Source organism: Crinia signifera, chromosome 3, assembly GCF_055691185.1.
Source record: "Crinia signifera chromosome 3, ASM5569118v1, whole genome shotgun sequence".
In the NCBI taxonomy this organism is placed as follows: domain Eukaryota; kingdom Metazoa; phylum Chordata; class Amphibia; order Anura; family Myobatrachidae; genus Crinia; species Crinia signifera.
Genome location: NC_139219.1, coordinates 259774051 through 259799994, shown reverse-complemented (window position 1 = coordinate 259799994; position 25944 = coordinate 259774051). Strand labels below are relative to the sequence as shown.

General features: G+C 42.9%; 1 protein-coding gene across 4 annotated transcripts in view; it reads right to left on the bottom strand.

Moving 5' to 3' along the window:
* Positions 1 to 694: 694 nt before the first annotated feature.
* Positions 695 to 25944, bottom strand: part of ERICH6 (glutamate rich 6) — a 57810-nt gene continuing 32560 nt past the window's right edge. For all 4 annotated transcript variants that reach the window (XM_083177956.1, XM_083177957.1, XM_083177959.1 and 1 more), the window contains exons 10-14: positions 20442 to 20593; positions 18789 to 18874; positions 16075 to 16230; positions 4959 to 5199; positions 695 to 1116 (exon numbers count right to left, since the gene is read on the bottom strand). In XM_083177956.1, the coding sequence (XP_083034082.1) occupies positions 835 to 1116; positions 4959 to 5199; positions 16075 to 16230; positions 18789 to 18874; positions 20442 to 20593 (917 nt within the window). In that variant the 3' untranslated portion in view covers positions 695 to 834. The remainder of the gene's footprint in view (positions 1117 to 4958; positions 5200 to 16074; positions 16231 to 18788; positions 18875 to 20441; positions 20594 to 25944) is intronic.

The following is a 25944-nucleotide window of genomic DNA, read 5'->3' as shown; positions in this document are numbered from 1 at the left end:
ATCCTGCTGCCGTCCCCCTCACGGCTCCCTCCTCCTGCAGCTCCCCGGGGACTGCATATGATAAATCCATGCGATTTATCATATGCAAACCTTGGCACATCAAGTGCCTAATCGTGATTCCCCCTCCCGGGGAGCTGCAGGGGAAATCAGGTCCGACTTGTCCCTAGGACAAGTCGGACTAATGTATGGGGGCCTTAAGGGCTTAATGGGCCTGGAGCTAAAAATGTTCAAGGGCCTACTATGAATAGTGGAGGAGGTAAGGCCAGTGCCATGTAGGCATGTGGAACCTATACACAATACACCCCAGTGTCTCCCTAAATATATAAAAGTACAAAAATTACATAAATGTGTAAATTGAACCACAAGACAAGGATTACAACCAGTTTGCTATAGGTTCTATACCTGGCACACTTCTTACATATAGTTATTATTTTTCCATAAACATACTAAGTCTACAGCAGGCATTCCCAACCTTGGTCCTCAAGGCACACCAACAGTGCAGGTTTTAGTGATATCCAGGCTTCAGCACAGATGGTTTAATCAGAATCCCTCAGATACTAATTAAGTCACCTGTGCTCAAGCCTGGATATCTACAAAACCTGCACTGTTGGTGTGCCTTGAGGACCGTGGTTGGGAATGCCTGGTCTACAGGAATCTGGGAATTCCAAGCTATTTACATTCTATTCATGGTACTGTTATCTAATGCAGATATAATCCTGGAATTGTCTAATTACAATTCATCTACAGGAGTCACAGAAAGTCATCACCATTTTACTTCAAATATTTCCTTTATGTGGAAAAAATCCAGAAATTCTATGAATATTAAATACATTTCTAATTGGGTATGTCACTGGTAACACAATCCGCTAGGATATCTCTGACTGATGAGCATACATCTATGTTAATGTCAGCAGCGCTGCAGAGGTAGAACAGTTTCTGTGTCTGAGCCACCAGAAATGATGGTGGTCTGACTCTTTCCCACTGCTTCTTAGAGGAGAAATCCAAACATCCGTGACATTTATTCAGTAATGTTAGGAACTTGATCTTGATAGCAAACAGAATGATTTCGTCTGGTGATACTTTCTGGAGGTGCAGATCAGCTTCTATTTCCGCTACCTTTGAATAAAACATAAAAGGAAATGAATAAGAAGATTTCCAGAAATGTTTACACTCTGGGATATATAATCATTTCCAGCTACCGTAATATCACTGGAGTATGAGCAGCAGTGAACCTAATATCAGCCAATAAATATTTATTGTTTATATGGTTACATTTAGCCAAACCGCCATAGTGTCATATCAGTTTCTGTGATGACAGGGGCCTCTCTACTTTACAACACTAAAGGTAGTGGGGGAGGGGAGGTTAGGCTGTGCATGGCATCCTAATCTTATATATACAGATGGAGCGCCTCTCATTTTTGCTAGCGACAGAATCTGGCGGAGAGGCGCCCCATCTGACTGAGACGCGCGTGCGTCTCACACGCACGCGTGTCTCAGTTTCCCGTCGGCGGGGGGACGGGAACCCTGTCCGTCTCTGCTTCAGGGAGATGGACAGGGTTGAGGGGGGGGGCGGCAAGGCGGCGGGGACCCCAGGCGAACCTCGGTGAGGTGGTGGGGACCCGGGGGGAGCCCCGTTGTAAGGCGAAGCATGCGCATCTCGTGCGCGCGCGACCCCTTACGGCGGCTGGCGGGGATGGCGGCTGGCGAATCTTCCGCCATCCCCTGCAAGAGCGAGACCTGCTCCATCTGTATATAAACATATATATATATATATTCATAGGCTGCAAGCAGTGTGACATACCTTTTCTTGTCTGAGGACATACAGGTCTAATTATTACTGCTCACAATTTGTTCCATTCCTTCGCATTTGCTATCACCATGACCTAGAGCCATAGCAATTGTATTATTGGGGCAATTTATAATCACATTAACGTCAGGACACTTTTTTGCTTGCTAATTTGCACTGAGCATACTGTATGTAGCCATCTGACCACGTGTGCACAGTCCAGACTGCTGGGAAGGTATCTGAAACCCCCCTCTGACAATACTGTTGCTTACAGACTGTAGCAGCCATCTAAGGCCATCTGAAGATGACATCATCTTTCCCGGTCAAGCTTTAAAGGGTGCGGAATAATAGATCTATAATGTCAGGATAGATAGACAGTGAATAGTTTAACAAAACAAAAGTCATTAGACAGGTACAACAGGTCAACAGATAAAAGGTCGACAGTGGTTAAATTTAACATGTACAAAAGGTCTAGAGGGTCACAAGGTCGACATGACTATGGACGACACAAAAATGGCCAGCATAAGTTATTTCAGGCCATATCCTGTATATTCCATGTTATGTGAGCACCATCAGTCCAAACGTGTTTCCTCACTTGCTTGCTTTTCTCGCCACACTTCGCCCCATCCACATCAATAGTAAATTAAGATGTTGGTTAAACAAATAAAAAACATATGTCAATCATTTGTATGTCAACCATTGTCAAGTTGACATTTTGATTTTGTACCTGTCAACCTCAAGCACTGTCAATCTACTGTACCTGTTGACCATATGGTGTTGACCTATTGATAATCTACCCAAACACTGTAGCTCTATCATCTAGATCAGTGGTGTCAAACTCATGGCTCTCTAGCTGTTATGGAACTACACATCCCAGCATGCTCTGCCACAGCTTTAGCAATCCATTATCCATAAATCTGTGGCAGGGCATGCTGGGATGTGTAGTTCCACAACAGCTGGAGTTTGACACTACTGATCTAGATACTAGTTTATAAAGCTAAGCTTTATGGAGTTCAAAAAACAAGTTAACATTGAGAACCATGGGTGCTGTGGTATCCTGTTATGTAGCTGAACATAGGTATCTGTGCATAAACATCCAGTTCTGCAGAATTTTGGCTCTTGAAATAGGGCTAATATTCTGAAATAGAAAGGAGAGAGGCAGGGCCTCCTTAACAGCATTGTAAGCTATGTATAAAGCAATTTACTGGGGCCCTTCTCCATTGATGGGAATAAATTAAAAGGGTGTGTTACAAGGGTCCGACAGTTGGGATCCCAACAGTCATTAGCCCGACGTCAGGATCCCGCATGGCCGGACCCAGACAGCATGGTGAGCACAACTAAGCCCCTTGCGGGCTCGCTGCGTTCGCCTTGCTTCGCGAGCCACCTATTCTATTCTCCCTCTATGGGGGTTGTGGACCCCCACGAGGGAAAATAGCAGATGGCCGTCGGGAACCCGGTTGTCGGTGTTTTGACAGTCGGGATCCCGACGTCAGGAAAATGCCTGTCGGTATCCCGACTGTTGGAACCCCATCCGGCACCCAAATGAAAAAACTGTGACTCATCCACCCATCAGCATGCTGATAGCCATTCCTTGTGTGGCCGCAGGCTGGGAGGCAGGTAGAGAATGCTGCCTGGCTGCTCTTATTTGTGTAATCCACAATCAGTTTGGCTGGGCAGCAGTCTCTACTTGCCTTCCAAGAACCTTCAGAGGCACCAGCCTGGTGAGTGGACGCTCCCCAGACCAGCCTGGCTCAAAAGCCCCTAGATTCTTAGCGCCTTGGGCAGCTGCCCAGTGTACCTATACATTAAGATGACCTTGAGGTGGGGACTGCAAAGTGACATAGAGTGAGTACCCTGTGCTGTGAACACGAGAAAACAGAATTAGAAATGTAAGAAAACATCACCTATCCCCACCAATAACCCCTAAGACAAAAAAGTGAAAATAAGAAACTGTGATCTAAAATAATTAGTGGACTGGACAATACTAATTGGTTTATTTAAATTGAATTCTAGAGAAGGGGAGTGAAAATAACAACATACTTTGAAGTTGCAATGTAAACTTGTTCTGCCTAACTATATCTTAAATAATGTATAGAAGACAGCCCTACACTGACTGGGGATAGTCCTACACTGACAGGGTAATAGTCCTACACTGACTGGGGATAGTCCTACACTGACAGGGTAATAGTCCTACACTGACTGGAGGATAGTCCTACACTGACAGGCGATAGTCCTACACTGACTGGGTAACAGTAGTAAACGTACTGGGTAATAGTCCTACACTGACAGGGGATATTCCAACACCGACTGAGGGATAGTCCTACACTGACAGAGGATAGTCCTAAACTTACTGGGGGATAGTCCTACACTAAATGGAGGATAGTCCTACACTGACTGGGGGTTAGTCCTACACTGACAGGCGATAGTCCTACAATGACTGAGGGATAGTCCTACACTGACAGGGGTGACTTAGAACAATCACCTGCACATCCAGCATGAGGCAGAGAAGGAGAAGCACATTTGTACCACCCACAATGTCAGACCCTGACAATGACCGCAAGAGGAAGCACAGACAATGGAAGGTGAGAGAAGCGACTCTCTGTCGAGATAAGTTTCCTAATTACTGGTTTCATCTAAACTCAGCACCTTTCCTGACAACCTGGTCCTGCACATGCTGGGCAAATGCTGCATAAATCTGTATTTCTAGAGGCATACAGTTCGGTGCTGGAGGCAGAATAATGGAATATAAGAAAACTTAAATTCATTTTTCAAGATGTAAGCAAACGGGGCCTTTACAACCCAATAAAAATGTGTTACTAAGATATTACTTTGAATACAAATACAACACTGATAACTTTTTGTATTTATAGTCCTACAATTCTTGCTTGGTTCCATGCCATGGCCCCACCCTGGCCTTAAATGCCACCCTGAAATCTTTCCCACTGCAGAGGCAGGAAGAATAATGATCTGACATGTGGCTGCTGACAATGCAAAACATGTGAAGCATATGTACAACTAGCCTTCTGGAGCTCCCAAATGATTCTGATGATGATGTTGCCATGGGAACCACAGCTTTATGGTGCCAATTTGTCTGTTTAATAAATGTATCTTGCATAATGAAAACCAAACTTACAATAAGGGGCCACGTAGAAATGGCACGCATAACATTTACCTGTGACTTTGTCAGTTCTTTTCTTCCAACATTGAATTTTGCCTGTTTCCCCATTGCCAGAAAAGTTACAAACATCCGATCCTGCGCGAATATCCTAACACCCACTTGATGATTCAAAGATAAATAAATTGGTTTGAACTCTGCAAAGGGTTCACTGGAATCACTGCTTTTCCATCTCCATCTCCGTATTCTTCTGCCTGTGCTATCTAAGCACTGTCCGCCCACTGGATTTATATTTATCCTGAATGTTTAAAACAGAAATTGTACAATGAAATGCTTATCTTACCTGATGTTGGAAATGTCAACAAATGTCAATGGCAACAGTTCAGAGGACAGTATTATTAATGTATTGCGCATGCAAGATAAGGGTTTTCTGTGTAGTCTAATAGTCTACGGAACTTCCCATCATTCTTGGGAAACAAAGGAAAACACAGGCTCCCAGGTAACTATTTGTGCGATGCAGAGAAACCTATACAAGAGACAGTAGTATATATATTAACAAGTATAGCAGCATGAATGATGTAGTGGTTAGCATCACTGTTTTACAGCTCAAAGGTGTTGGGTTCAAGGCTCTATCTGTGTGGAGTTTGCAGGTTCTCCTCATACCTACATGGGCTTTCTTCTGTAGGTTAAATAGATGAATGGATAGTGCACTCTATGTGTGGTATGTATAGTGAAATGGGTGGGGAGGTAACCACAACATATCACATCCTGAAGGGAGACCCCACCAAGGAATTCCAAAAAATACTACAGGCACATCTCGACAGAGGCTTGGATTTAAACATTCTCAACAAACAGGAACACGAATACATATCACCAAAAAACCCTGTCATACCAGTTTTTTACCAATTGCCCAAAGTACACAAAGACACCACCAACCCACCAGGCAGACCTATAATCTCAGGCATTGACTCAATCTCATCCAATTTATCACGCTACATAGATCACTTCCTGCAAAAATACGTTACCATACAGAAATCCTATCTCAGAGACACCACACACACACTTCAAACATTACAGAACATTCAATGGAAACAAGGGATGTTGATAGGCACTAGTGACGTCACATCTCTATATACAATCATCAATCACCAACACGGTTTAGACAGCATTAGACACTATTTAGAAACTGACCCAGATATGCAACCCACACAGGCCACCTTTATTCTAGACTCAATCAAGTACATCTTGGAACACAACTACACCTGGTTTCAGGATCAATTTTACTTACAGACAACAGGTACCGCCATGGGGACGAGGTTCGCCCCGAGTTATGCTAATCTCTTTATGAGCAACTGGGAGAGAGAGAACATATGGGAGGGGCATGACTTTGGGGCGAACCTCGTCCTCTGGCGGAGATACATTGACGATATTCTATTCATATGGGACGGACCTGAATCAACACTCACACAATTCCTCTCTCACATCAATTCCAATAACCGTAACCTCAAATTCACCACAAATTACAGCACAGAAAAAGTAGAATTCCTAGATTTGGAAATATACATAGAAAACAACACACTTAACACTCGTACTTTCCACAAACCCGTTGACATAAACAGCTACATCCTATCCACCAGCAGTCACCACCCCAACTGGATCAAGAGTATCCCACTAGGGCAATTCACCAGAATCAGGAGAAACTGCACCACGATAAAGGACTACCAAACACAAGGACAAGACCTCAAACAAAAATTCAAAGAAAAGAAATACAGTATAAAAACAATAGACGACGCATACGACAAAATACAAGAGACAGATAGGGACGCATTACTAGTGAACAAAAATATCAACACCAAAGAGATTAAGGACGGCCCCTACTTCATCACACAATACAATAATTCAGCAAACCAAATCAAACACATAGTCAAAAAACACTGGCACATCCTTCTGGAAGACGACACACTAACAGACATCCTACCCCCACAACCAAAAGTGGTCTATAGGAAAGCACCGGACATTAAAAAACAGTTAGTATGCAACCATATCCCCCCAACACAAACAGTACAACGTAAAATTGACGGCAGCACACTTAACCCAGGGTTCCACCATTGTGGAACATGCATGGGATGCAAAATTTCAAAAAGGGCAAACAAGACCAAGAAAACCTTTAGTTCACATACCACAGGCCAAACGTATACAATCAGGGAAGAGATCACCTGCCATACAAAAGGGATTATATATTTGATTGCATGCCCCTGTGGCACTCAATATATAGGAAGAACTATCAGACCGCTCAAAAACCGTATTTACGAGCACATACGCAATATTAAAATTGGATACGAGCAACATAGTGTGTCACAACACTTTAAAGAAAAACACAACCAAAATCCAGCACTCATGACTTTCATGGGTATCAAACATGTAACACCCAACTGGAGAGGGGGTGACTACAACAAAAAAATCAATAAAGAGGAAATGAAGTGGATTTACACCTTAAAAACAATGCAACCCAATGGACACAACATAGAGTTTAACATTAGCAGCATTACCTAGATGATTAAAAAATAAATAACAAAAAAATAAAAAATAATAAACCATTTCTTTTCCCCATTCCCATCTACCCCTCCCACCCGATTCCCCCTATCCCCCCCCCCTTTTTTTCAATTTTTTACCTCAGAGACATCAGTATGACGATCCTACTGTGACCTCCCCGATTTATGACCAGACAGTATTCACCAACACCTCACACACCCCCATTTTTTGATATGCACACGTTCAATAAGGACACCACCTGCTGACATTATCCCATTTAACCACATACCGACTTGCCTACCCTCCAAACATGATTAATAACACCATCTGTTAATACCATCGCACCCAACCCTATGCCGACATCCGTACCATCTAAAAACGACTAAACAATTATGACTCCCTGTATGATAAATATGAACTGCTGACCTCTGACCAACCAGCATTATCATCACCATGGCAGCACGCAGGATGGGAGATACTCCCACTAACGTGACACACTGGACCCACCCACATACCCTATTTAAACACTCTGCATATCCCCATTAAGTATCCTTGACAAAGGCTGTCTCACAGCTGAAACGCGTTGGACCATTTAGCACCCACAGGCACTTTGCCGCCCGACACATCCATTCGCCTCCGATACCTCCGTGTCAGCACGAGACGCTGACGTCATCACAGCGCGCCGGGACACGCCGCGTCCTGCAGACCGGCAACCCGGCACCCGCTAGGAGCGGAGGAAGACGACACATCCACGCTGCAACAGCAGCAGTAACCCAAGGACCCCGGCACTCCCAGTGAGCCCAGGACGTCCGAACAGCAACAGAAACAGGGTAAGAAGCAGGTTACGGGACGCCGCTACCTGCGCGATATTCTTCCCTGCACATCTGTTTTTTCAACACAGAGTTTTGTATTGCTCAGCACACGAACATTGTAGGAGACATAAGTCCGTCAGATTTATGGTATAAAGGTACCTGTTGGCACCCTGATCCCCAAAAGGGACTCCTCACCACCAGCACGCTGACAATCACCTCAGAGACTCCACACCTCACTGTATCCCTATAGGAGACATATGTCCATTTAGGACATATGGTAAAAGGGAACCTGTTGGCATCCCAATTCCCGCAAAGGGCTCTTACAGGGACAGTAAAGTGTGCAACGATCCATACCGACATTGCTCAGTTGACTGTGTCGACACCAGCCATAGCGGAACACCCGCTTATTAACATTAATACTGTTTATATTAAATAAATATTCCTTATTTACTACCTCTTCTCCTGACCGTCATTAGATACCGTCACACCCCCCGACATAACCTCCCACACAATTCATTCCCCATCCCCTTCCCCCCCCCCCCAACCCCCCCCTTTTTTTTTTTCACCTTACCTCCCCACCCATTTCACTATACATACCACACATAGAGTGCGCTATCCATTCATCTATTTAAACTGTAACTAAGGGTTTCTGGACAAACCCCGAGGATTAAGCAGCACCACGCACATTTTAGTAGGTAGAGCGCAATATACCGCCATTTTTCATCATTTCTTCTGTAGGTACTTGAGTTTTCAGTGTGTGTATACATCTGGTAGGGAATAAATAGTGTAAGCTACTGGGGCAGGGACTTATGTAAAAGTCAATATTCTCTGCAAAGCGCTGCACAGAGGCCCTTATTAAGATAAGATCGCAGTACACATTTGTTCTCAAAATGGGCAAAACCATGTGCACTGCAGGTGGGGCAAATGTAACATGTATAGATAGCGTTAGATTTGTGTGAGTTATTTGGTTCTGTGCAGGGTAAATACTGGCTGCATTATTTTTACACTGCAATTTAGATTTCTGCTTTAACATACCCCACCCAAATTTAACTCTCTCTGCATCTGTTACATCTGCCCCACTTGCAGTGCACAAGGTTTTGCCCATTTTGAGAACAAACTTGCACTGCGATCAGATTTGAATTAGGGCCAATATGTAGGCGTTAATAAATAAAATAATTTTCCGCAGATATATCGCATGCGATTTCATCTGATTTTGTACCTGTTCATAACCCCACTATCCACTACGCATGGAGATTATTCTATAATAGTGTGGCAAGCGCAGCGAGCCACAGAGCCCGAAGCGTGTCAATTGTAGCTGTTCAGGCCAGCAAGTCAGCAAAGGTTAACATTGCAAAATGACGGAAGACAATTTAAATGTAGCACTGTCATGTTTTGTATTTTATATATGTATTCATTTTCAATTGTTTTCTATATTGATGTGTAATAATAAAGTATGTGGAAATAAAAAAAATGCTTCTATTATTAACTTTTATTTACATAGCCCCACCAAATTAGGCAGCAATGTATAGAATATATTTTATTTAGTTCCTACCCCATGGGAGCTTACAGTAAAAAGGCCCCTGTTCACTTATGCAACTTTTCCGAGGGGAGAAGTCGCATACAATCTCCCTTGAACTTCCTAGCAGCTTCCCGGGTGGCAGGACCAGATACGATGTGATCATTTTGCATATAATGTATAGTATGCGATCCCAGCCAAGGCTGCCAGGTCCGCCAAATCTTGATGGCAGCCCTAGCGATCTCCATCTCCGATCCAATGCTTACGGGACCAGCCATCGGATCAGAATCAGAGGTAAAACATATGCAATTTAACACCTTTCTCTCTACAGTATTTCTCTGTCCGATCTTTGGAAATTGGGTGAAAAGGGCCCAAATCTTACTAGTGTTTGGGCACCTAAACTCCCACACACAGAAACATAATAGGGTTAGTTGTGGCAGATGCAAATTAACCTTCCAGTATATTTTTTAATCTGAGAGTAACCGATAGCACCTGAAGGAATCCCATGCAAACACAAAGAGCAAGAAATTCTGCACAGGTAGTAATACCCTGATTAGGAATTAAGGCGACCCTCCTGTTCCTAGTGAAGTGGGAAGAATGGGGAAAGAAATACAGTAAAACTGCCATGCTGGTGGAGGGAGGGGGGGGGGGGGCTAATGTAGTCATCATATGATAATTGCGTCATTTTGGCACATCCAGGGCTGGATTTAGGTCTGTGGGGGGCCTTTATCGATAAAAGTGATATACTGTAATGGCGGTTGTACAAATAAAGCATAATTTGTCAATCAGCATTGTGATTATGTTCAATTCATTACGAAAGAAAATGGGACTCAATACATTTGTTAAAATGACAGAACATATACATAAAAATGGACAGACATCATAAGATTTTGAAAGGTAGCTCATAAAATATAAGTAGATAAATAAAGTTAGTTACCCCATGGAAGATAGTATATAGTGCTGTTGTTTATGAATAATCCACAATAAATGATATGTCTGGTGCTGCACAGATTAAAGCCCGCTGCCAGCCAGTCACACATTGATGGTGCAGCTGAGGATGGAGCTGAGGATGCAGCTGAGGATGGAGCTCAGGATGAGTGAAATGACGCTGCCTAAATCCCAACTCCTGGAGATCACAAAAAGCCCTACGGCGGTGACTGTGAAATCCCGCCAGTGGCTGACAGTGACTTCAGCAGCACTTCGGCAGGCGGCACTGACAGCTGCTGTGTATTGGGGAAATCAGAGACACCGCTGAATCATACTGTGCGCCGATTTCAGTACTAATAGCATGCTCGATTGAGGAGGAGAATGTGGGGGCCCCTATTATGTGGGTGCCCAGGACGACTGCCCCTGTTGCCCCTCCTTGACTCTGTCTCTGGTCACATCCCTATGCAAATATTATCCAATTGTGACCTGACCCCACCTCGCACATGCTTCTCCTCAATGGGAATCTCCTGGAGCGGAATTAACAAATGTAGGTAAGTATGCCTTACACTGTAAAGGGGGGGGGGGGGGTGTCAGTTGAATATGACCATGCGAGCTGTAACATTGAGCAGGCAGCACAGCTCGCTGTCACAGCTCAACCCCGGCATTGAATACTGCTCTAAGAGTTAAAGATATATTGCACTTGTTATAGTGGAGGAGTTCATGGAGTTCATGGGAAGGTAGAATGAACCGGTCTTAAAACTGACACCAACGTCATGGTTTGTGGATTTCCATAATCCTGCATAGGTGAATCAATCTATTTTGATGACTCAATTATCCCATCTGCTTCCACTGGCCGCAATCCTAAAAACATGACCTGTTAGGAAACCTTGAGGGTTGTAGTTGGGAACCCTGACATAAAGTACTAATTAGGAATTGTTCACAATGTTATAGACCAGGACGATTTTGTTTCTTCAATACAATGTTTTCTGTGTGACAAATATAAAGGAGTATGACCTGAAGGAACTACAAAGCTCCTGTGGCATGCACATAGCATATAGCATTACTGATCCACCATGGCTGATATACATTATTTGATGTATATTGAGTTATAGTTCTGAGGCAGTTGGGTGACAGAAATCTGATTACTTTTCTAAAAATACTGGAAAATATCCTAAGTATTAAACATATATTCTGTGACTAACGGATGATTGACTGTTTATATATTACAGAGATATAAGATTACATTTCTGCAGTAAACAGTTCTTTAAAATACTGATACTGAACTTATCGCGTGAACACACAAGCCGATTCGGAGGCCGCCAAAATCGATTTTGATATCGGCAGCCAGTGGGGTGCCGGCATCGGCTGCGTGAGGGGGGAGCGGAGTCCAGCAGGAGCAATATGGTCCTCGTTACGAGATAAAGAAATAGACTGTGCCCCACCCCGTGACACCCCCCACTCCTGCGAGTCGCGGCACCCCGCGACCCCCCCTCCCACGATTAGCGCCAACCCGCCCGGCCCCCCCCCTCCCGCAATTCACTGCACCCCTAAGCCCCTCTTTAGTCCCCCGTATACTCACACACCCCTATCACTACCCAGCTTCCTGCTCTCCTGAACCGTAACTTCCACCACTGGGGAGTTGCTGATGCTGTGTTGCCCACATGCCCCTGTCATGCCTCATAGCCCAGCCTCCTGCTCTCATGCACCCTAACTCCCACCCAGAAGGAGGAGACACTGACTCAGGGCCACCATCCTGTACTCCTGTACTGCCACGCTGGGCCCTCACCCACTGGCAGAAGCTGCACAGTATCTCCCACCCTCCTCTTTAGTCCCCCTTATGCCCACACACCCCTATCACTACCCAGCCTACTGTTTTCCTGTGTCGTGACCTCCATACTATTGCACACACACACACACACACACCTAAACAACATGCACACACAGCCCCCCCCCCACCCACAAATGTCACTGTACCCTCCACACTATAAATGTACATCTTACTCTGTAACCGCTTTTTAATTAAACAAAACAATACACACCCCCTTCCAAATCATATGCTCTCTACTTAACACATTTCACCTATAACTCAAGTTGCAATACAGGCCATCTTTCATACAATTCTAACCATCTTTCTCATATACAAATGTTCACGAATTTAGGGGGCTCAGCCCCTTACTACGGTGTGAAGAGCGCCCGTATCTATAGAATTCCCTTAGTGGCCAAAAATGCATCCAGTTTTGATTTAAATTCATTAACAGTAGTTGCTGTAATCACCCCCACCGGCAATGAGTTCCAGAATTTTACTGCTCTAATGGTGAAGAATCCTCTTCTTAATTCAGTACGGAATTTATTTTCCTCGAACCTCAGTACCCACGTGTCCTTAGATAGATTTATCATCATCTCAGCTGTGCATGCATGCATGGTGTGTGCATTGGGAGTCACAGGAATAGGGGGTAAGTATAATGAGATGGGAGTGGGTTGGATGAGGTGGATGTTAGAAGCTGTAAATCATGGGTCTTAAAACTGCGGCCCTCCAGATGTTGTGAAACTACAAATCCCAGCATGCCTTGCCACCGTTTTGCTATAAGGGAGTGTTAAAACTGTGGCAAGGCATGCTGGGATTTGTAGTTTCACAACATCTGGAGGGCCACAGTTGAAAGACTCATGCTGTAAATAGTTAAGAATACTATGGATATTGAATTTTCTTAGTAGCATGATTCATTGGGGCACACAGCTGCCCGCACAGACATGGTCTTCGTACTGATGGCATTTTATTTCTGGCACTTATATACAAAGCAGTAACATCAGACACACATCAGTCTCACCACTGAACCCCTGATCAACACTACCCTGTCTCAGAATGCTTCTCCAGATGCGTCTGAATTTGCAGTGGCTAACTTCTGTATGGTACATCCATAAAACAGTCCTGATGTCCCTGCGTTTTTTTACCTCCCCCAGTTGCTGACTAAAGGTAACTCACGTCCTGCATGCAAAGTATCAGAACATCAACCACTGTGTTCTGGAATGTTACATCCACCTCTGTCTCAAGCAAGCTGGCTGTGCATTCTACTTGCCCATAATGATATAGTAAGAACCACAGCTGTATACTCTATCACTGAGATCTATAAGGTTAATGAATCTATTGGAAGTACATGTATGTGTAGATGTGGATTTTCACATTTCATATACAGAGCTGCCTAATTGTATCCCTGTACTCCCATGCCTCCAGGGTGCTTGGCTTAAACTTCTGCACTCCTATTGTATATATGTCTCTGGTGATAATCTTACAAGGGGTACACCGAATAAGCTCATTAATCTTTAAGTAACTAGTTTAGCTATGCCTATGCCCTTACTGCCACCGCCAAGCAATTCTCTGTTGTTGAACAGTGCCAGATAATCATATTTGCTTTAGACAATTTAATTAAATTCAAACACGTCATTTGGTTTCTATTATCACCTGAAACAATGCATATTTTTAGTATGAATTAAAATGTCTTCCTTATATTAGGTGAAGGCTATATGCAAATTGATTTGAATGTCATGTTTAATTCCAAGGAAAGGTGTTATAGTGACCACCAGGAACCTGCTGCACCAGCCAGCTATGTTATATCACATGTATAACGCTTTGGAATGGGGACAATAAAGTAAAGGCCCATACACACTGGGTGATTTTGGGCAGCTCAGTTACACCGTTCGAGCTGCTTTCAGCTCAAAAGCGACCAGTGTGTACGGGATAGTGATGAACGGTGTGAGCTGATGAGCGCTCCTGCACCATCGCCGATGGCCACCATTCATCTGTTGGTATTACCAGCAGCAGGGCCGCCATTAGGGGGGTGCTCTGGGTACAGCTGTCCCAGGCCCGGCCTCTCTGAGAGATGGAAGGGCCCGGGCAGCTCATTTTGACCACCCCCCCTCCACCTGACTGCCTCCGCTGTGCTGTCTGCGCTGCGCTCAGTGCACTGAACAAAGCAGGTCCCGGAGCCCAGGCTTCTACAACTCAGTATGGTATGCAAGCTCTGATTGGCTCACCAGCCGGCGCTGCATTTTAATTGGCCGCCAGTGTCCTGAGTTGAAGAAGCCTGCGCTCCAGGACCTGCTTTGTTCAGCGCACTGAGCGCAGCGTAGGCAGCACAGCGGAGAAGGGATGGGGGAGCAGGAGCCGGAAGTGAATTGAGGAGGGAGGATGAGGGGGGGTGGGACTGATTTCTGGTCCGGGACCCAAAATTCCTAATGGCAGCCCTGACCAGCAGACTGAACAGGTTTCCCTAGCATCCTGCAAGAGAAATCCGTTCGCAGCTGCGAAAAATTACTGCGCAGGGGGAAGATTTTCAGCCCAGCGATTTTAGTTATCATCGCTGTGCATACACCCTGGGCAAAAAACGGCCAATGTTATCAGCTCAATGATGTTGCAATTGTATTCATTGCTGCAGCAGGAGGCCTGCAAATATCAATATATTGTACTTAGCTACTAGCAGATCATTCTAATTCCTCTGAAGTGAATCCGGAATACCTTGCTGAAAACACTGCAATACCAATTCCTCATATGACACTCTGCATTATAACTACTTTAATTAGTGATGCATTTAAATCATATTATAATTGACTGCACAATATTCACAAGCATGCACCCATGAGGGATGACCTACTCTCCCATATAAATGAATGCCGTTCTTCTTGTGATTTCTCATGCATATATTGTTGTTCCTTAGTTAAATAGGCCTCCACATTGCACAGAAGAAGGTCTGCAATGCTCTCAAAGCTCGGAACCCCGCTGAAGAGCCCAATGGTTTACTATACGACTTAACCCTTTCAGTGCCAACAATGCTGTGAGCAATCCTCAAAAAATCTGCTAAAAATGTCGGCATCGCTCACAGCGACTGTTCTTTTACTATAAATAAATACATATACAGCCAAGTCAATTCATCGAAGTTTAGTTAAATATTGCACCCAGAAAAAGAACAGTCGCTGTGAGCCACTCTGGCATTTACAACGGATATTTTGAGGATCTCTCACAGCAACGTTGGCACTCAAAGGGTTTAATAAAAAAGTTTGCTTGGCAATATTCACTACAATTTTGACAAATTCCCTTGGCACCCAAATGGTTAAGTGCCCATTATTTTACCAACTGCAGCATTTAACAATATCCTTGAAAGCCATATTTCCATCCAGACACAACTAGAACTACAGGACCCCCTCTGCTTACGGTTTCACACTATGGGGGTCTATGTACCCTCCCTACTCATTTATAAATATCTGTATCTTATTACAACCAACGATACTGTGTTCTACTCAGGGCCACACAAATGATCAGCCTGCAGCTGTCTATGATGTTTTTTTTTTCTTTTGTAACATGGAAAATAAAAAGGTTTTTAATAAAATGTTATACCATACAGTCCTGTTTGGGTGGTAGCAGGTAGCCTTCCCGGAAGATGTAAATACTGCCAAGATGTCTGCATTGTGCTCTTTATCTTCTTGAACAATGTAGACAGATTCTTTCACTTTACTTGGAATCACAATAATGGCCAGATTTCCAGAAGGATAGCTGACGGATAAGGCATATAACCAAAGATCTTGGAAATGCAGATCTTTAAAATGTACATGTTGAATACGCTGAATAGGCACGCATTCTGTAGGTAGAATTACTTTTTAACCCAGGTTTCCATGATGTCATTAACTCCACCACCCGCAGAGATTACCTAAAGGATCGATTTTTGCTATTTAGCGATTTTGACTAAGCGATTTTGACTAAGTGAGTTGACTAGATGAAACAGCGATTTTGACTAAGCGATTTGATTAAGTGCACCAGCGATTTGGACTAAGCGATTTTGTATATGGGCGATTTTGACTATAATAGAATTAACATACTTGGTTGGTATTCATTGCAGATCACCTAGTGAATATCTCCCTCAGCAGTGAATAGCAGCGATTTTGACTAGACAGCCAGCGATCTAGTCAAAATATTCTTGTCTGGCAACTCTTTTTTACTAAGAAATATTATAGGTCGATTTGTCTAACCTTGACAGCGATCTTTACTAACCTTCTAAGCAATTTTGACTATGTAGTCAAAATCGCTTAGAAGGATCGCTCCGTGTGTGCACCCCTAAACAGTGGCAGTGCTAACCAGAGTTGGACAGTCATGCTCAGATAGAGGTGTTTTCTCTCCCTGAGACTGCCAGTCTGGACTGCAATTAGAGAGCCCTACCAATGGGAAACCACCACCTGCTATAATGGAAGCCAAATCTGGCTTCTGCAGCTGATGCAGTCCATAGAAGCTTGCTTGTTAATTTCAGCACATAAAAGTCTAGACTTACTTGGAACTTGTGAGCAGGGGGAAAATCATTTGATGGTGAGTAATTTCCCCCCTGTGTGCACGGCTGTGAACGCGTGCACAGCCATGCACAGGGGCGAGAACTCGGCAGGCTGACTTTTACCTACTCGCTGGGCTCCGAACACTCGCAACCCAGCGAGCAGAACTGAATCAGGCCCCTAGTACTTTCACTGGCGCCTCTCATTTTGGGTAGGTGAACAGTCCCCTTGCCCCCCCTCCCACCACCCCCGTTTCAGCACCTATGTTTGGGCATGTGGTTTACTGGACATTCTGTTTGTTGCCCATAAAGTAAAGAATTTTCTTCATTTATGCCACCTTTCACAATTAAAATTAAGTTGGTCTAAATTACATTCTTATACATCTGAAAGGAGACACTATACAGCTACCAACTGCTAATTATACTTATGCCACATGACTCATGCTGGAGGTACCTGAAGTAAACACGATCTTAAATATAACACGTTTTAATACCTAATGTTTTTACTTTTATTTGCGATAATAAATAATATCATATCCTTTCACATAATAATGTTATAATACTTTTTCCTTAATAGCCTTTCTGACTAGCACTGTTTTGGTATAAAATAAATAAAGGTATAAGGCTATTCTGTTTGAAGGGTTTCTTTAATAAAATGTAAAATCTATAATATCAGTGTTTAAACAAAAACTACAGTAATAACACTGGAATTAACAGCATATACAGTATTCAGTGTACTGTCCAGTGACATTGGCCAGTATTCAATGCTAGAAGCACATTAATATATATAGAAAAACATTTTTTTTACACATTCGCCAGCAGGGGGCAGGGAGCCGCTCATTAGATATTCATATATTCACTGCACACTGGTCCCGGCTGGCTTCTTACTAGCGGGACCAGTGGAGCAGCTCCCTACCTCTGTCCCCTGCCAGCTATCAGGGGGGGGGCAGCTTCTGCTGCCTGTGCCCCGGGAGCTCTCCCCCACAAATTCTGGGGCAGGCAGGGAGGCTTACATCTCCCTGCCTGCCTCCGTCCCCCGGCTCAGTTAAAATTCGCCAGCAGGGGCAGCGAGCCCCTGCTGCATTGAATAGGGTGACAGGGAGTGCTGGCAGCAAATGTTGCAGCCCTCCGAAACCCTGCGAATGTGCAGCGAATCCTAAACAGGATTCGCTGCACATGGAGAAAAAAATCATTGAATACTCCCCATTGACTTGTGAACCTTTTGACTACAGCATTTCTGTTCACGTCAAATCAAGTGCCTGATTCTGAATTAGAAGTAAAGCAAACACGCAAGTAACCTTGTACCTGGAACAAACCGTGTTGCGATGAAAGGGGAGCAAATACGTGTATCAATTTTCTGTACAGGATTAACACTTTCTGCTTATACATGAAGCTATCAAATATTAGTGTTATTTTTACACCATGAGTTAAATTAAAATTTGGACACACCCCACACAAATCTTAATCTCTCTGTCCACGTCATATATGCCCCACCTGCAATGCAACATGGCTTTGCCAGATACATATTTACAGTACTTGCATTTATTTATTTTTTGCTATATTTTCAAATTAGAATCAGGCCCGAAATGGTTAGTAAATGAGAATTCAATTTAGGATTGATGATGCTGAAACATTCAGAAGCGGTTTCTGTTCAAATGTCAAAAAGTTTCTTTAAATTATAAGTTGTAAAAAGTTTGCTTCATCTAACTACAGATAGGAAAGGAAAACTAATGTCAGTGCATTTAAAGCCATCACTAATAGTGCGGAATGCAGAGTTTGGGATAGGAAAGGATACAAGATCTGAGTAGATCTATCTGGAAACATTGTGAGGAATTTCCTTCCTGTTCTGTAGAACTTTTCTTCAAATCTCTCCGGTATGGTCTGAAATAAAGCATGAATGTTTTGTGGTGTCATTACTAAATGGTACATTTTAATAAATATGGCTGCCTTCATTATTAACCCTTTGAGTGCCTAGTGAATTTGTCAAACTAGGTGTGAAAATTGCCAAGCAAACACTTGATTTGGCACTTGATTTATCACATGCAGTTCCTGGGGAGTTGCAGGCAGAGGGAGCCGAGAGTCTGGCGGGGAGCAGGGCAAGCAGCAGGCAGTGGGCGGTGAACGCGAAGAGGGACCAGAGCACCGTTTTGGGGAAGTCGGGTGGTGGGCGCACATAGAAAAAAAACACATACAAATGAATGGGCAGCCAGTGATTGGCTGAGAGCTCTCAGCCAATCACTGGCTGCCCATTCATTTGTATGGGGTTTTCTTTCTATGTGCGCCCACCGCCCGGCTTCCCCTACCCGACGCTCTGGTACCTCGGCCCTCGCCGTGTTCACTGCCCACTTCCTCTCTGTTTCCCCTGCCCACCTTCAGGCTGCACATAAGATTTACCAAATGCAATTTGTGACAAATCCAACCGAATCGAGTGAAATCAGGCCCAAATAGTATTGTTAAGCAACGACCGCCCAAAGTCAAGGTGCAGAAGTGAAGGCAACCAAGGTATTAGCATGCATAAAAAGCTGTATAAAGGTTAAGAAACACATTGTAATGTGCCACTTTATAAATCATTAGTAGGGCCTCATCTAGAATACAGTGTACAGTCCTGGTCTTCGCTCCATAAAAAGGACACATTGGGACTTGAATATGTATTAAATCTTTATAGTCATTGGGTTATGAAGAAAGTCTTAAAAAAAGAAAAATGCTTTATTTCTGAAATAAAGCATTGCTTTACGAATTTAAAAAATAAAAGTATAGACTATTTTGTAAGTTTATGAAATTTACTACTCAGTAATCTACAATAATCAGAATTACTATGTCAATATACAGTACCAATATATTTATTTGTATTTTGTATAGGTGATAAATCATCATTTAGTTTGATCACCATCAGATGACTGCTGTATATGTTACTGGCCTTTACATGCTCTTCTACAGAATTTATCAAACACGTTCTTTCTACGTTCCCCACCATTAAAACGGTAATTGCTGTGCGAGAGCGCATATAACCCAGCAGAGAACACGGCTGTCACATAATCGGAAGCAACAACGTACAGTCAGCAACTCAATCTGATTATATAAATATATGGATGCGGAGCACAGGAGACCGCTATACAGATAATGCAGTATATCTAATAAAAGTTGCTATAGGAGATGTAAAATCAATACGTTTAAGGCCTTTATTCTTTGCATTAGCTGTAAACAGATATATGCTTGATGTCAGTGTTTAACAAGCACGCGCTGTCCTCACTGTACTATTCCACATACTAAGGGGTAAATTTACTAAGATGGTAGTTCTATTGATGATGGGATGTTGCCCATAGCAACCATCTTCTAGAAGATAATAGATATAATCTGATTGGATGCTATGGACAACATCCTCATCTTCAATAGATCCCATCTTAGTAAAGTCATATTGTAGAACCTTGCTTTTGGTTGTATATATTACCATCTCATTTGTAAAGTCATAGAGCGAATACTCATTGTCCAGTGTATCTGCGCCATCTATGGAATGTGGATGCTCCGGAGCAATCGTCCAGTTGTCTCCACCCATCGGGGCGCTAGAAAGCTGGTAAGAAATGGTTTTCATTGGCTTCCCATCTGTCATTAAGAGGAAACAAAAATCAACAAAAAGCAATACAATATGTTATATTAATGTACATCTTACCAGCAGGACAATGTTCACACAATATATATACATTTAAATAAAATTATCATTCTTACATAAAAAAGGTTTTGTTCTTCTAATGATGCTTTCCACAAAAAAATTAAAAGAATATACAAGTAGGGTTATGTCTCCTCATTTCTATATATGATCTTGTATACAGAGACCTGGTCAAAACAGTATGGGACCCACAAGTTAAAATGACAGACCATAATAGCTCAAGTATGAAAGCATTGTGTTCAGTACTTCCCTGGATCAGGCATTGTATACAGTGACAACACTTTCATCATCCTAGTGTTGCTCAATAGCAGCATTCAGAAGTGAATGACTTCATGTAGACACAAATGTATTTGTGATTTCCCATTTACTTTAGGACTTAATTTACATGATCTCAGTTAATTGATTGCTAATCACTCCTTTTGCATCAACTAATGAAATTAGCCATGATTAATTTAATCAAGAACAAACAAGCTGTCTTAATATAACATGTCTGTGTTATTGTGCATTGACTCTAGCTACAATTACATCACATTTCTGAGTCACTACATTTCAGGCTGATTTGACTGCAGTGCATTTTATTTACTTAGCTCTAAAAAGGGGTCTGCATATGTCCAGGCCACTGTCCCTGTATTTGGGTGTATGGTGGAGGATCCTGCTAACCTGTTGGTGGTCTGTACATTTGGACATTTTGTAGAAGGTACTGAGGTGTCGCCTGGGAGAAGATCCATCTCTGCACATGCTCACAAACATGCCTTATGCATAAGGCCACTAACAGTACAAGGCTTTCAGTTCCCCGCTTTTATTCATCTCTTTAGTAAAAAAGTTTTTATTTACAAATTTGAAGATACTGGAAGCAACATCGGTGAATTACAGAGAGGAGGTGTGACATCCAGTGATCCGTTTGGTTTATATGCTAAATAACAGGACTGGTTGAGGCCTACACATAGTACGGTTCATAGATGATATTGGCCAGCTTCCAAGTTATAACAAATTAGAGATAATACAGCACCATAACATTCTCTCTTTTATATTGAGGTGAACGAAAATCCAAAAGAAGATAAAGTGTGATTCAAGGACATATTATCATTTGTACCCCAGAGTTATCCCAATTGGAAGCGCGTTTCCAATTTCGTTGTTTACAGTCCCTGTGTTGTTGAAGCATCACAGTGCTGTACAGCAGTACCAAAACTTAGCCCAGGAGAGATTGACACATTAATGGTGCTCCACGAACAACCTTGACCTGACCACCAAGACAGTTGAAATGGTGCTTGACTTCAGAAGGAAACCGAACATCGTGGCCCCACTACTCATCTCCAACAGCGAGGTACCACAGGTCGAGACCTTCAAGTTCCTGCAACCTCAAATGGGGCCCCAATATAAACACTACCGTCAAGAAGGCCCAGCAACGGCTATTCTTCCTGAGACAACTCAAGATATTTGACATCCCACAAGTGCAAATGCGCATCTTCTACACGGCAATCGTGGAATCAGTCCTCTGCTCCTCGATCACAATTTGGTACGGAGGGGCCCACGAGTCCGACAAACGCAGACTGCAAAGGGTGGTGAGGACGGCAGAGAAGATCATTGGGGCTGGCCTCCCCCGGTACAGGAACTGCACTCTGCTAGGGTAAAGAAGCGTGCGGTGAAGATCGCGGCAGACAAGCTTTACCCTGGCCACAACCTATTTGACATGCTCCCATCGGGCAGACGCTTCAGGTCGATCCCTGCCAAATCATCAAGAACAGCGAGAAGCTTCTTTCCGACAGCTATCCGCCAATTAAACAATCTATGACAACTAATGCAAATAGTAACGTCCAACTGTGCTTGCCTTCCACTGAAATGTGAAACAGTCACTGTATTGAAATGTCTTGTATGTCCCATCCCCCTCTTGTGTTCCCCTTGCTTGTAGCTGCACCGCAATCTGCAAAAAAATCCTAGTATACGCAAGTATATATGGCCAATAATATTTGATTTGATTGATTTGATTATTATAATGACATCTGTTTATCTTCTATCACTTGCATCATGCTATCTTCAATAAAACTTACTCTGGTTTGGCCTCAATGTGATCTCCTTGTTCACATCTGCTATGCACCTACCAACTTGACAGTATTTGCCAGTAAAGAGTACCAACCTACTGAGCCTACTGTTGGCAAACATTGTACAATGTGATGTGCTAATGCAGCTTTCTCTGCATTTGTTTGCTCTGACTTCACTCTTAGTTGACAATCATTCTAATGCTGGAAACACACGGGAATATCTTGCCTTTTGAAAGTAATGCAGAATAACAATATAAATACTGAATTTGTTCACTCAGACTGGACAAGATCAGGCCAACTGCAAAGAAGTTGAATCTCTTATGTTCTGGTGTCACTGTAATCAACTGGTGCTGTTAAAAAATGACTGCAGATACAGGCCTGGTTCAGATGAGGTTGCAGTTGCTATCACTGCTGTTTCCTTGGACATGCCCCCATTTTGGGAAATGGAGGCCATCATCACTCCACAAATGGCAGCAGACTGTCAGTCACTCACAGTCTGCTCCCCTTCTGCTTTCAACATTGCGGGACCTGCCCTCACTCATTTGCAAAATACCAATAATTGGTAATTTGTGCATCCCAAAGCAGTTTCTATAGGATCTGCATAAACCCTTAAAGCGGTTATGTTGTAAAAACTTTTCCAAATATGACTAATATTAATCCAGTTTATTTAAAACTTATTTGGAGGTCACATACACTAAGATATTGGAAAACTGGTTACAGATATGGCAGCTTGTGTGTCCAGCATACAGATGTAAGACAAACATGGATTTTTCCATCCTATAACTCAATGTTTCCTTTGCTGTGGGGGAGTCTCATATGGTTTCCACTGTAAAATAATATCTCTACTGAGAGTGGCTTCACAGTTGAAATGGGAGTGGGAGTTAGGAAACTTTTATTTATCAATCTTTTAAAGTGCAGCAAATAAGGGCACTAACATATAATCTGCTAGATTTATATTTAGTACATTTATTTCTTTATACATGCACAAGATTGTTGCTTGTATGCCTATAATGCCAAAAGTAATGCAATTGAGTGGCAACAACTTCAGGGCCACCTCCAAAGAGGAAGGATCCATCTATTCAAGCCCTTGGGGCTATAAGTCTGATGAGGGCAAACTTCTTAAAATCTCCAATCATAGTAATGTGAGGGGGCCTCAGTGTACCTTGTTTCCACCAAAGCTTAACCCAGGATTTAGAATCTTCTACTAGCTCCCCTCGTTAGGGCCACGCACCCCATCAATCTCCATTATAGCATATAAGGGCTATCACATCCACTGCTAAGAAATTCTGCAAGTATACTTTACTTTTCTCTTAGTGTATTTTCTATTCGATTTCTTTTCATAAAAATGAGACCTTTTGTATTCCATCATACTTTCACGTGTTTCCCGTATCACTGTAAGATACTGTACATTGTAAGACAGCTTCTAGTTTGCAGAGTATCTTTTAGTGATGTAACAATCAGGTAGCTATAACCAAATTAAAATCACACCCAGTGGTGACCAGTCCGGTGATTACAGAACACAAATTACATTATGGAGCTGCGCACGTTGTTGGAGACATAACTGGACAAGTGGAAAATTGTACCAGAATGTGAAGGTCAAACACAGGACACACTGCAAATAAAAACAAACTACATTGCAAATAATATTCAAATAAAAAATGTCTGTATATTACTAAGAATAAGTACAAATTAAAAATAAGTTAAGACAGTGGTGCCCAAACTGTGCGCCTATGCACCCTAGGGGTTCCAGGAGGCTCTTGCAGGGGTGCCGGGTTAGTAGTGAAATTATTTATGGTCAAAGTGATAGGGATTATTAGATAGACAGTATCTAGACAGTATAGTCAAAGGGTCGGCCCAAAAGTTCAACAAGCAATAGGTGGACATGAAAAAGGTTGACATGGTCAAAAGGTCGACATGAAAAGATTAAACATATAAGTTTTTTACTTTATTTGTGTCAATGTCAACACCTGTCAACATGCCCAACCCCCCCCCCCCCCCAAATTAGTGTAATGCGTACCCTCGCATGGTTTGTTTTGATCGCCATGCTTCCAGCCTGGTGCCTTGCTTTGCTTGGCACCAGTGAACAACGGTCGACCTTTTGACACAGTCAACCTATTGCTGTTGACTTTTTCCATAGCAACTTTTTGACCCTGTCGACCTATTGCATGTTGACCTTTTGGGGTTGACCGATTGACTGTCTATCTAGACATGTATAGATCTACCAATCAGAACCAGGCTGCTAATTATAAAAAATGTGGCCAATCGGAAGCACCAACTGTACACCATCACATACGGTAAGTGACCCTAATGGGGCATACACACGGGGGAAGGGGGGGGTGTTTTCCTGTCTAGATTGCTTAGAAATTTAGCACACATCGCCCGTGTGTACACCGCATCGCCATCCCACGCTTCGCCATCGCCCACTCAGATCTTTAGCACATGCAGACAAGATATATATAGAAATCCTGCACGTGCATACAGAATACGGAGTTAGCACAGATTGCTCAGCACACATCGCTGTGTGTGTCTGGGCAATCTAGCTCAACGGGAAGCTCAAGGGGAATCACCACTCAGCATGTAGGCTAAGCAGAGATCACCCCATGTGTACAGGGCACTAGGATGACAGATACACACAATTTACTTAATTTCTCCCCAAAAATTCCTCAATAAGAAAACTTTTGGTCTCGGGGTGCCCACACCAGTTTACAGCCACCACCAGTTCAACTGTTATTTACTGGTCTCTTCTTTTCATGTAAAGGGCCAATGTATTTAATTTTTGTTACCTGTGGGAACCAGTTGTTTTTTCCCATGGGGGCCAATGTGTTTTGCCCAGTGGGGATCCCATAGTGTGCCTTGGCAATTTTAAAATCTTAGTGTGCCACAAATTAAAAAGGTTGAATATCACTGCCCTAGGGCATCACAATTCAATAAATATTTGGAACCACTGAGTTAAGATTTATCATGCAATTAAGATGGATATGTTCACATTTTACATTGCTTGGTTACAAAGTTAACAGAAGGATGCACTTTATACCACATTATGTGTTTATACGGTACCGTACACAAGGGAGAGTTTTACGTATGAAATACAATAACAAAACAATTACCATTTGTGGGCTCAGCTTCTGACCAGCAACTGGCAATCTCCATACATTAGAACAAATGTATGCAGGTAAAATCATATACTGATTACTGTATATTTACAGAGAAATAAGCCGTGTTTCAGAGCAGGGAGTCTTATTGTTCTA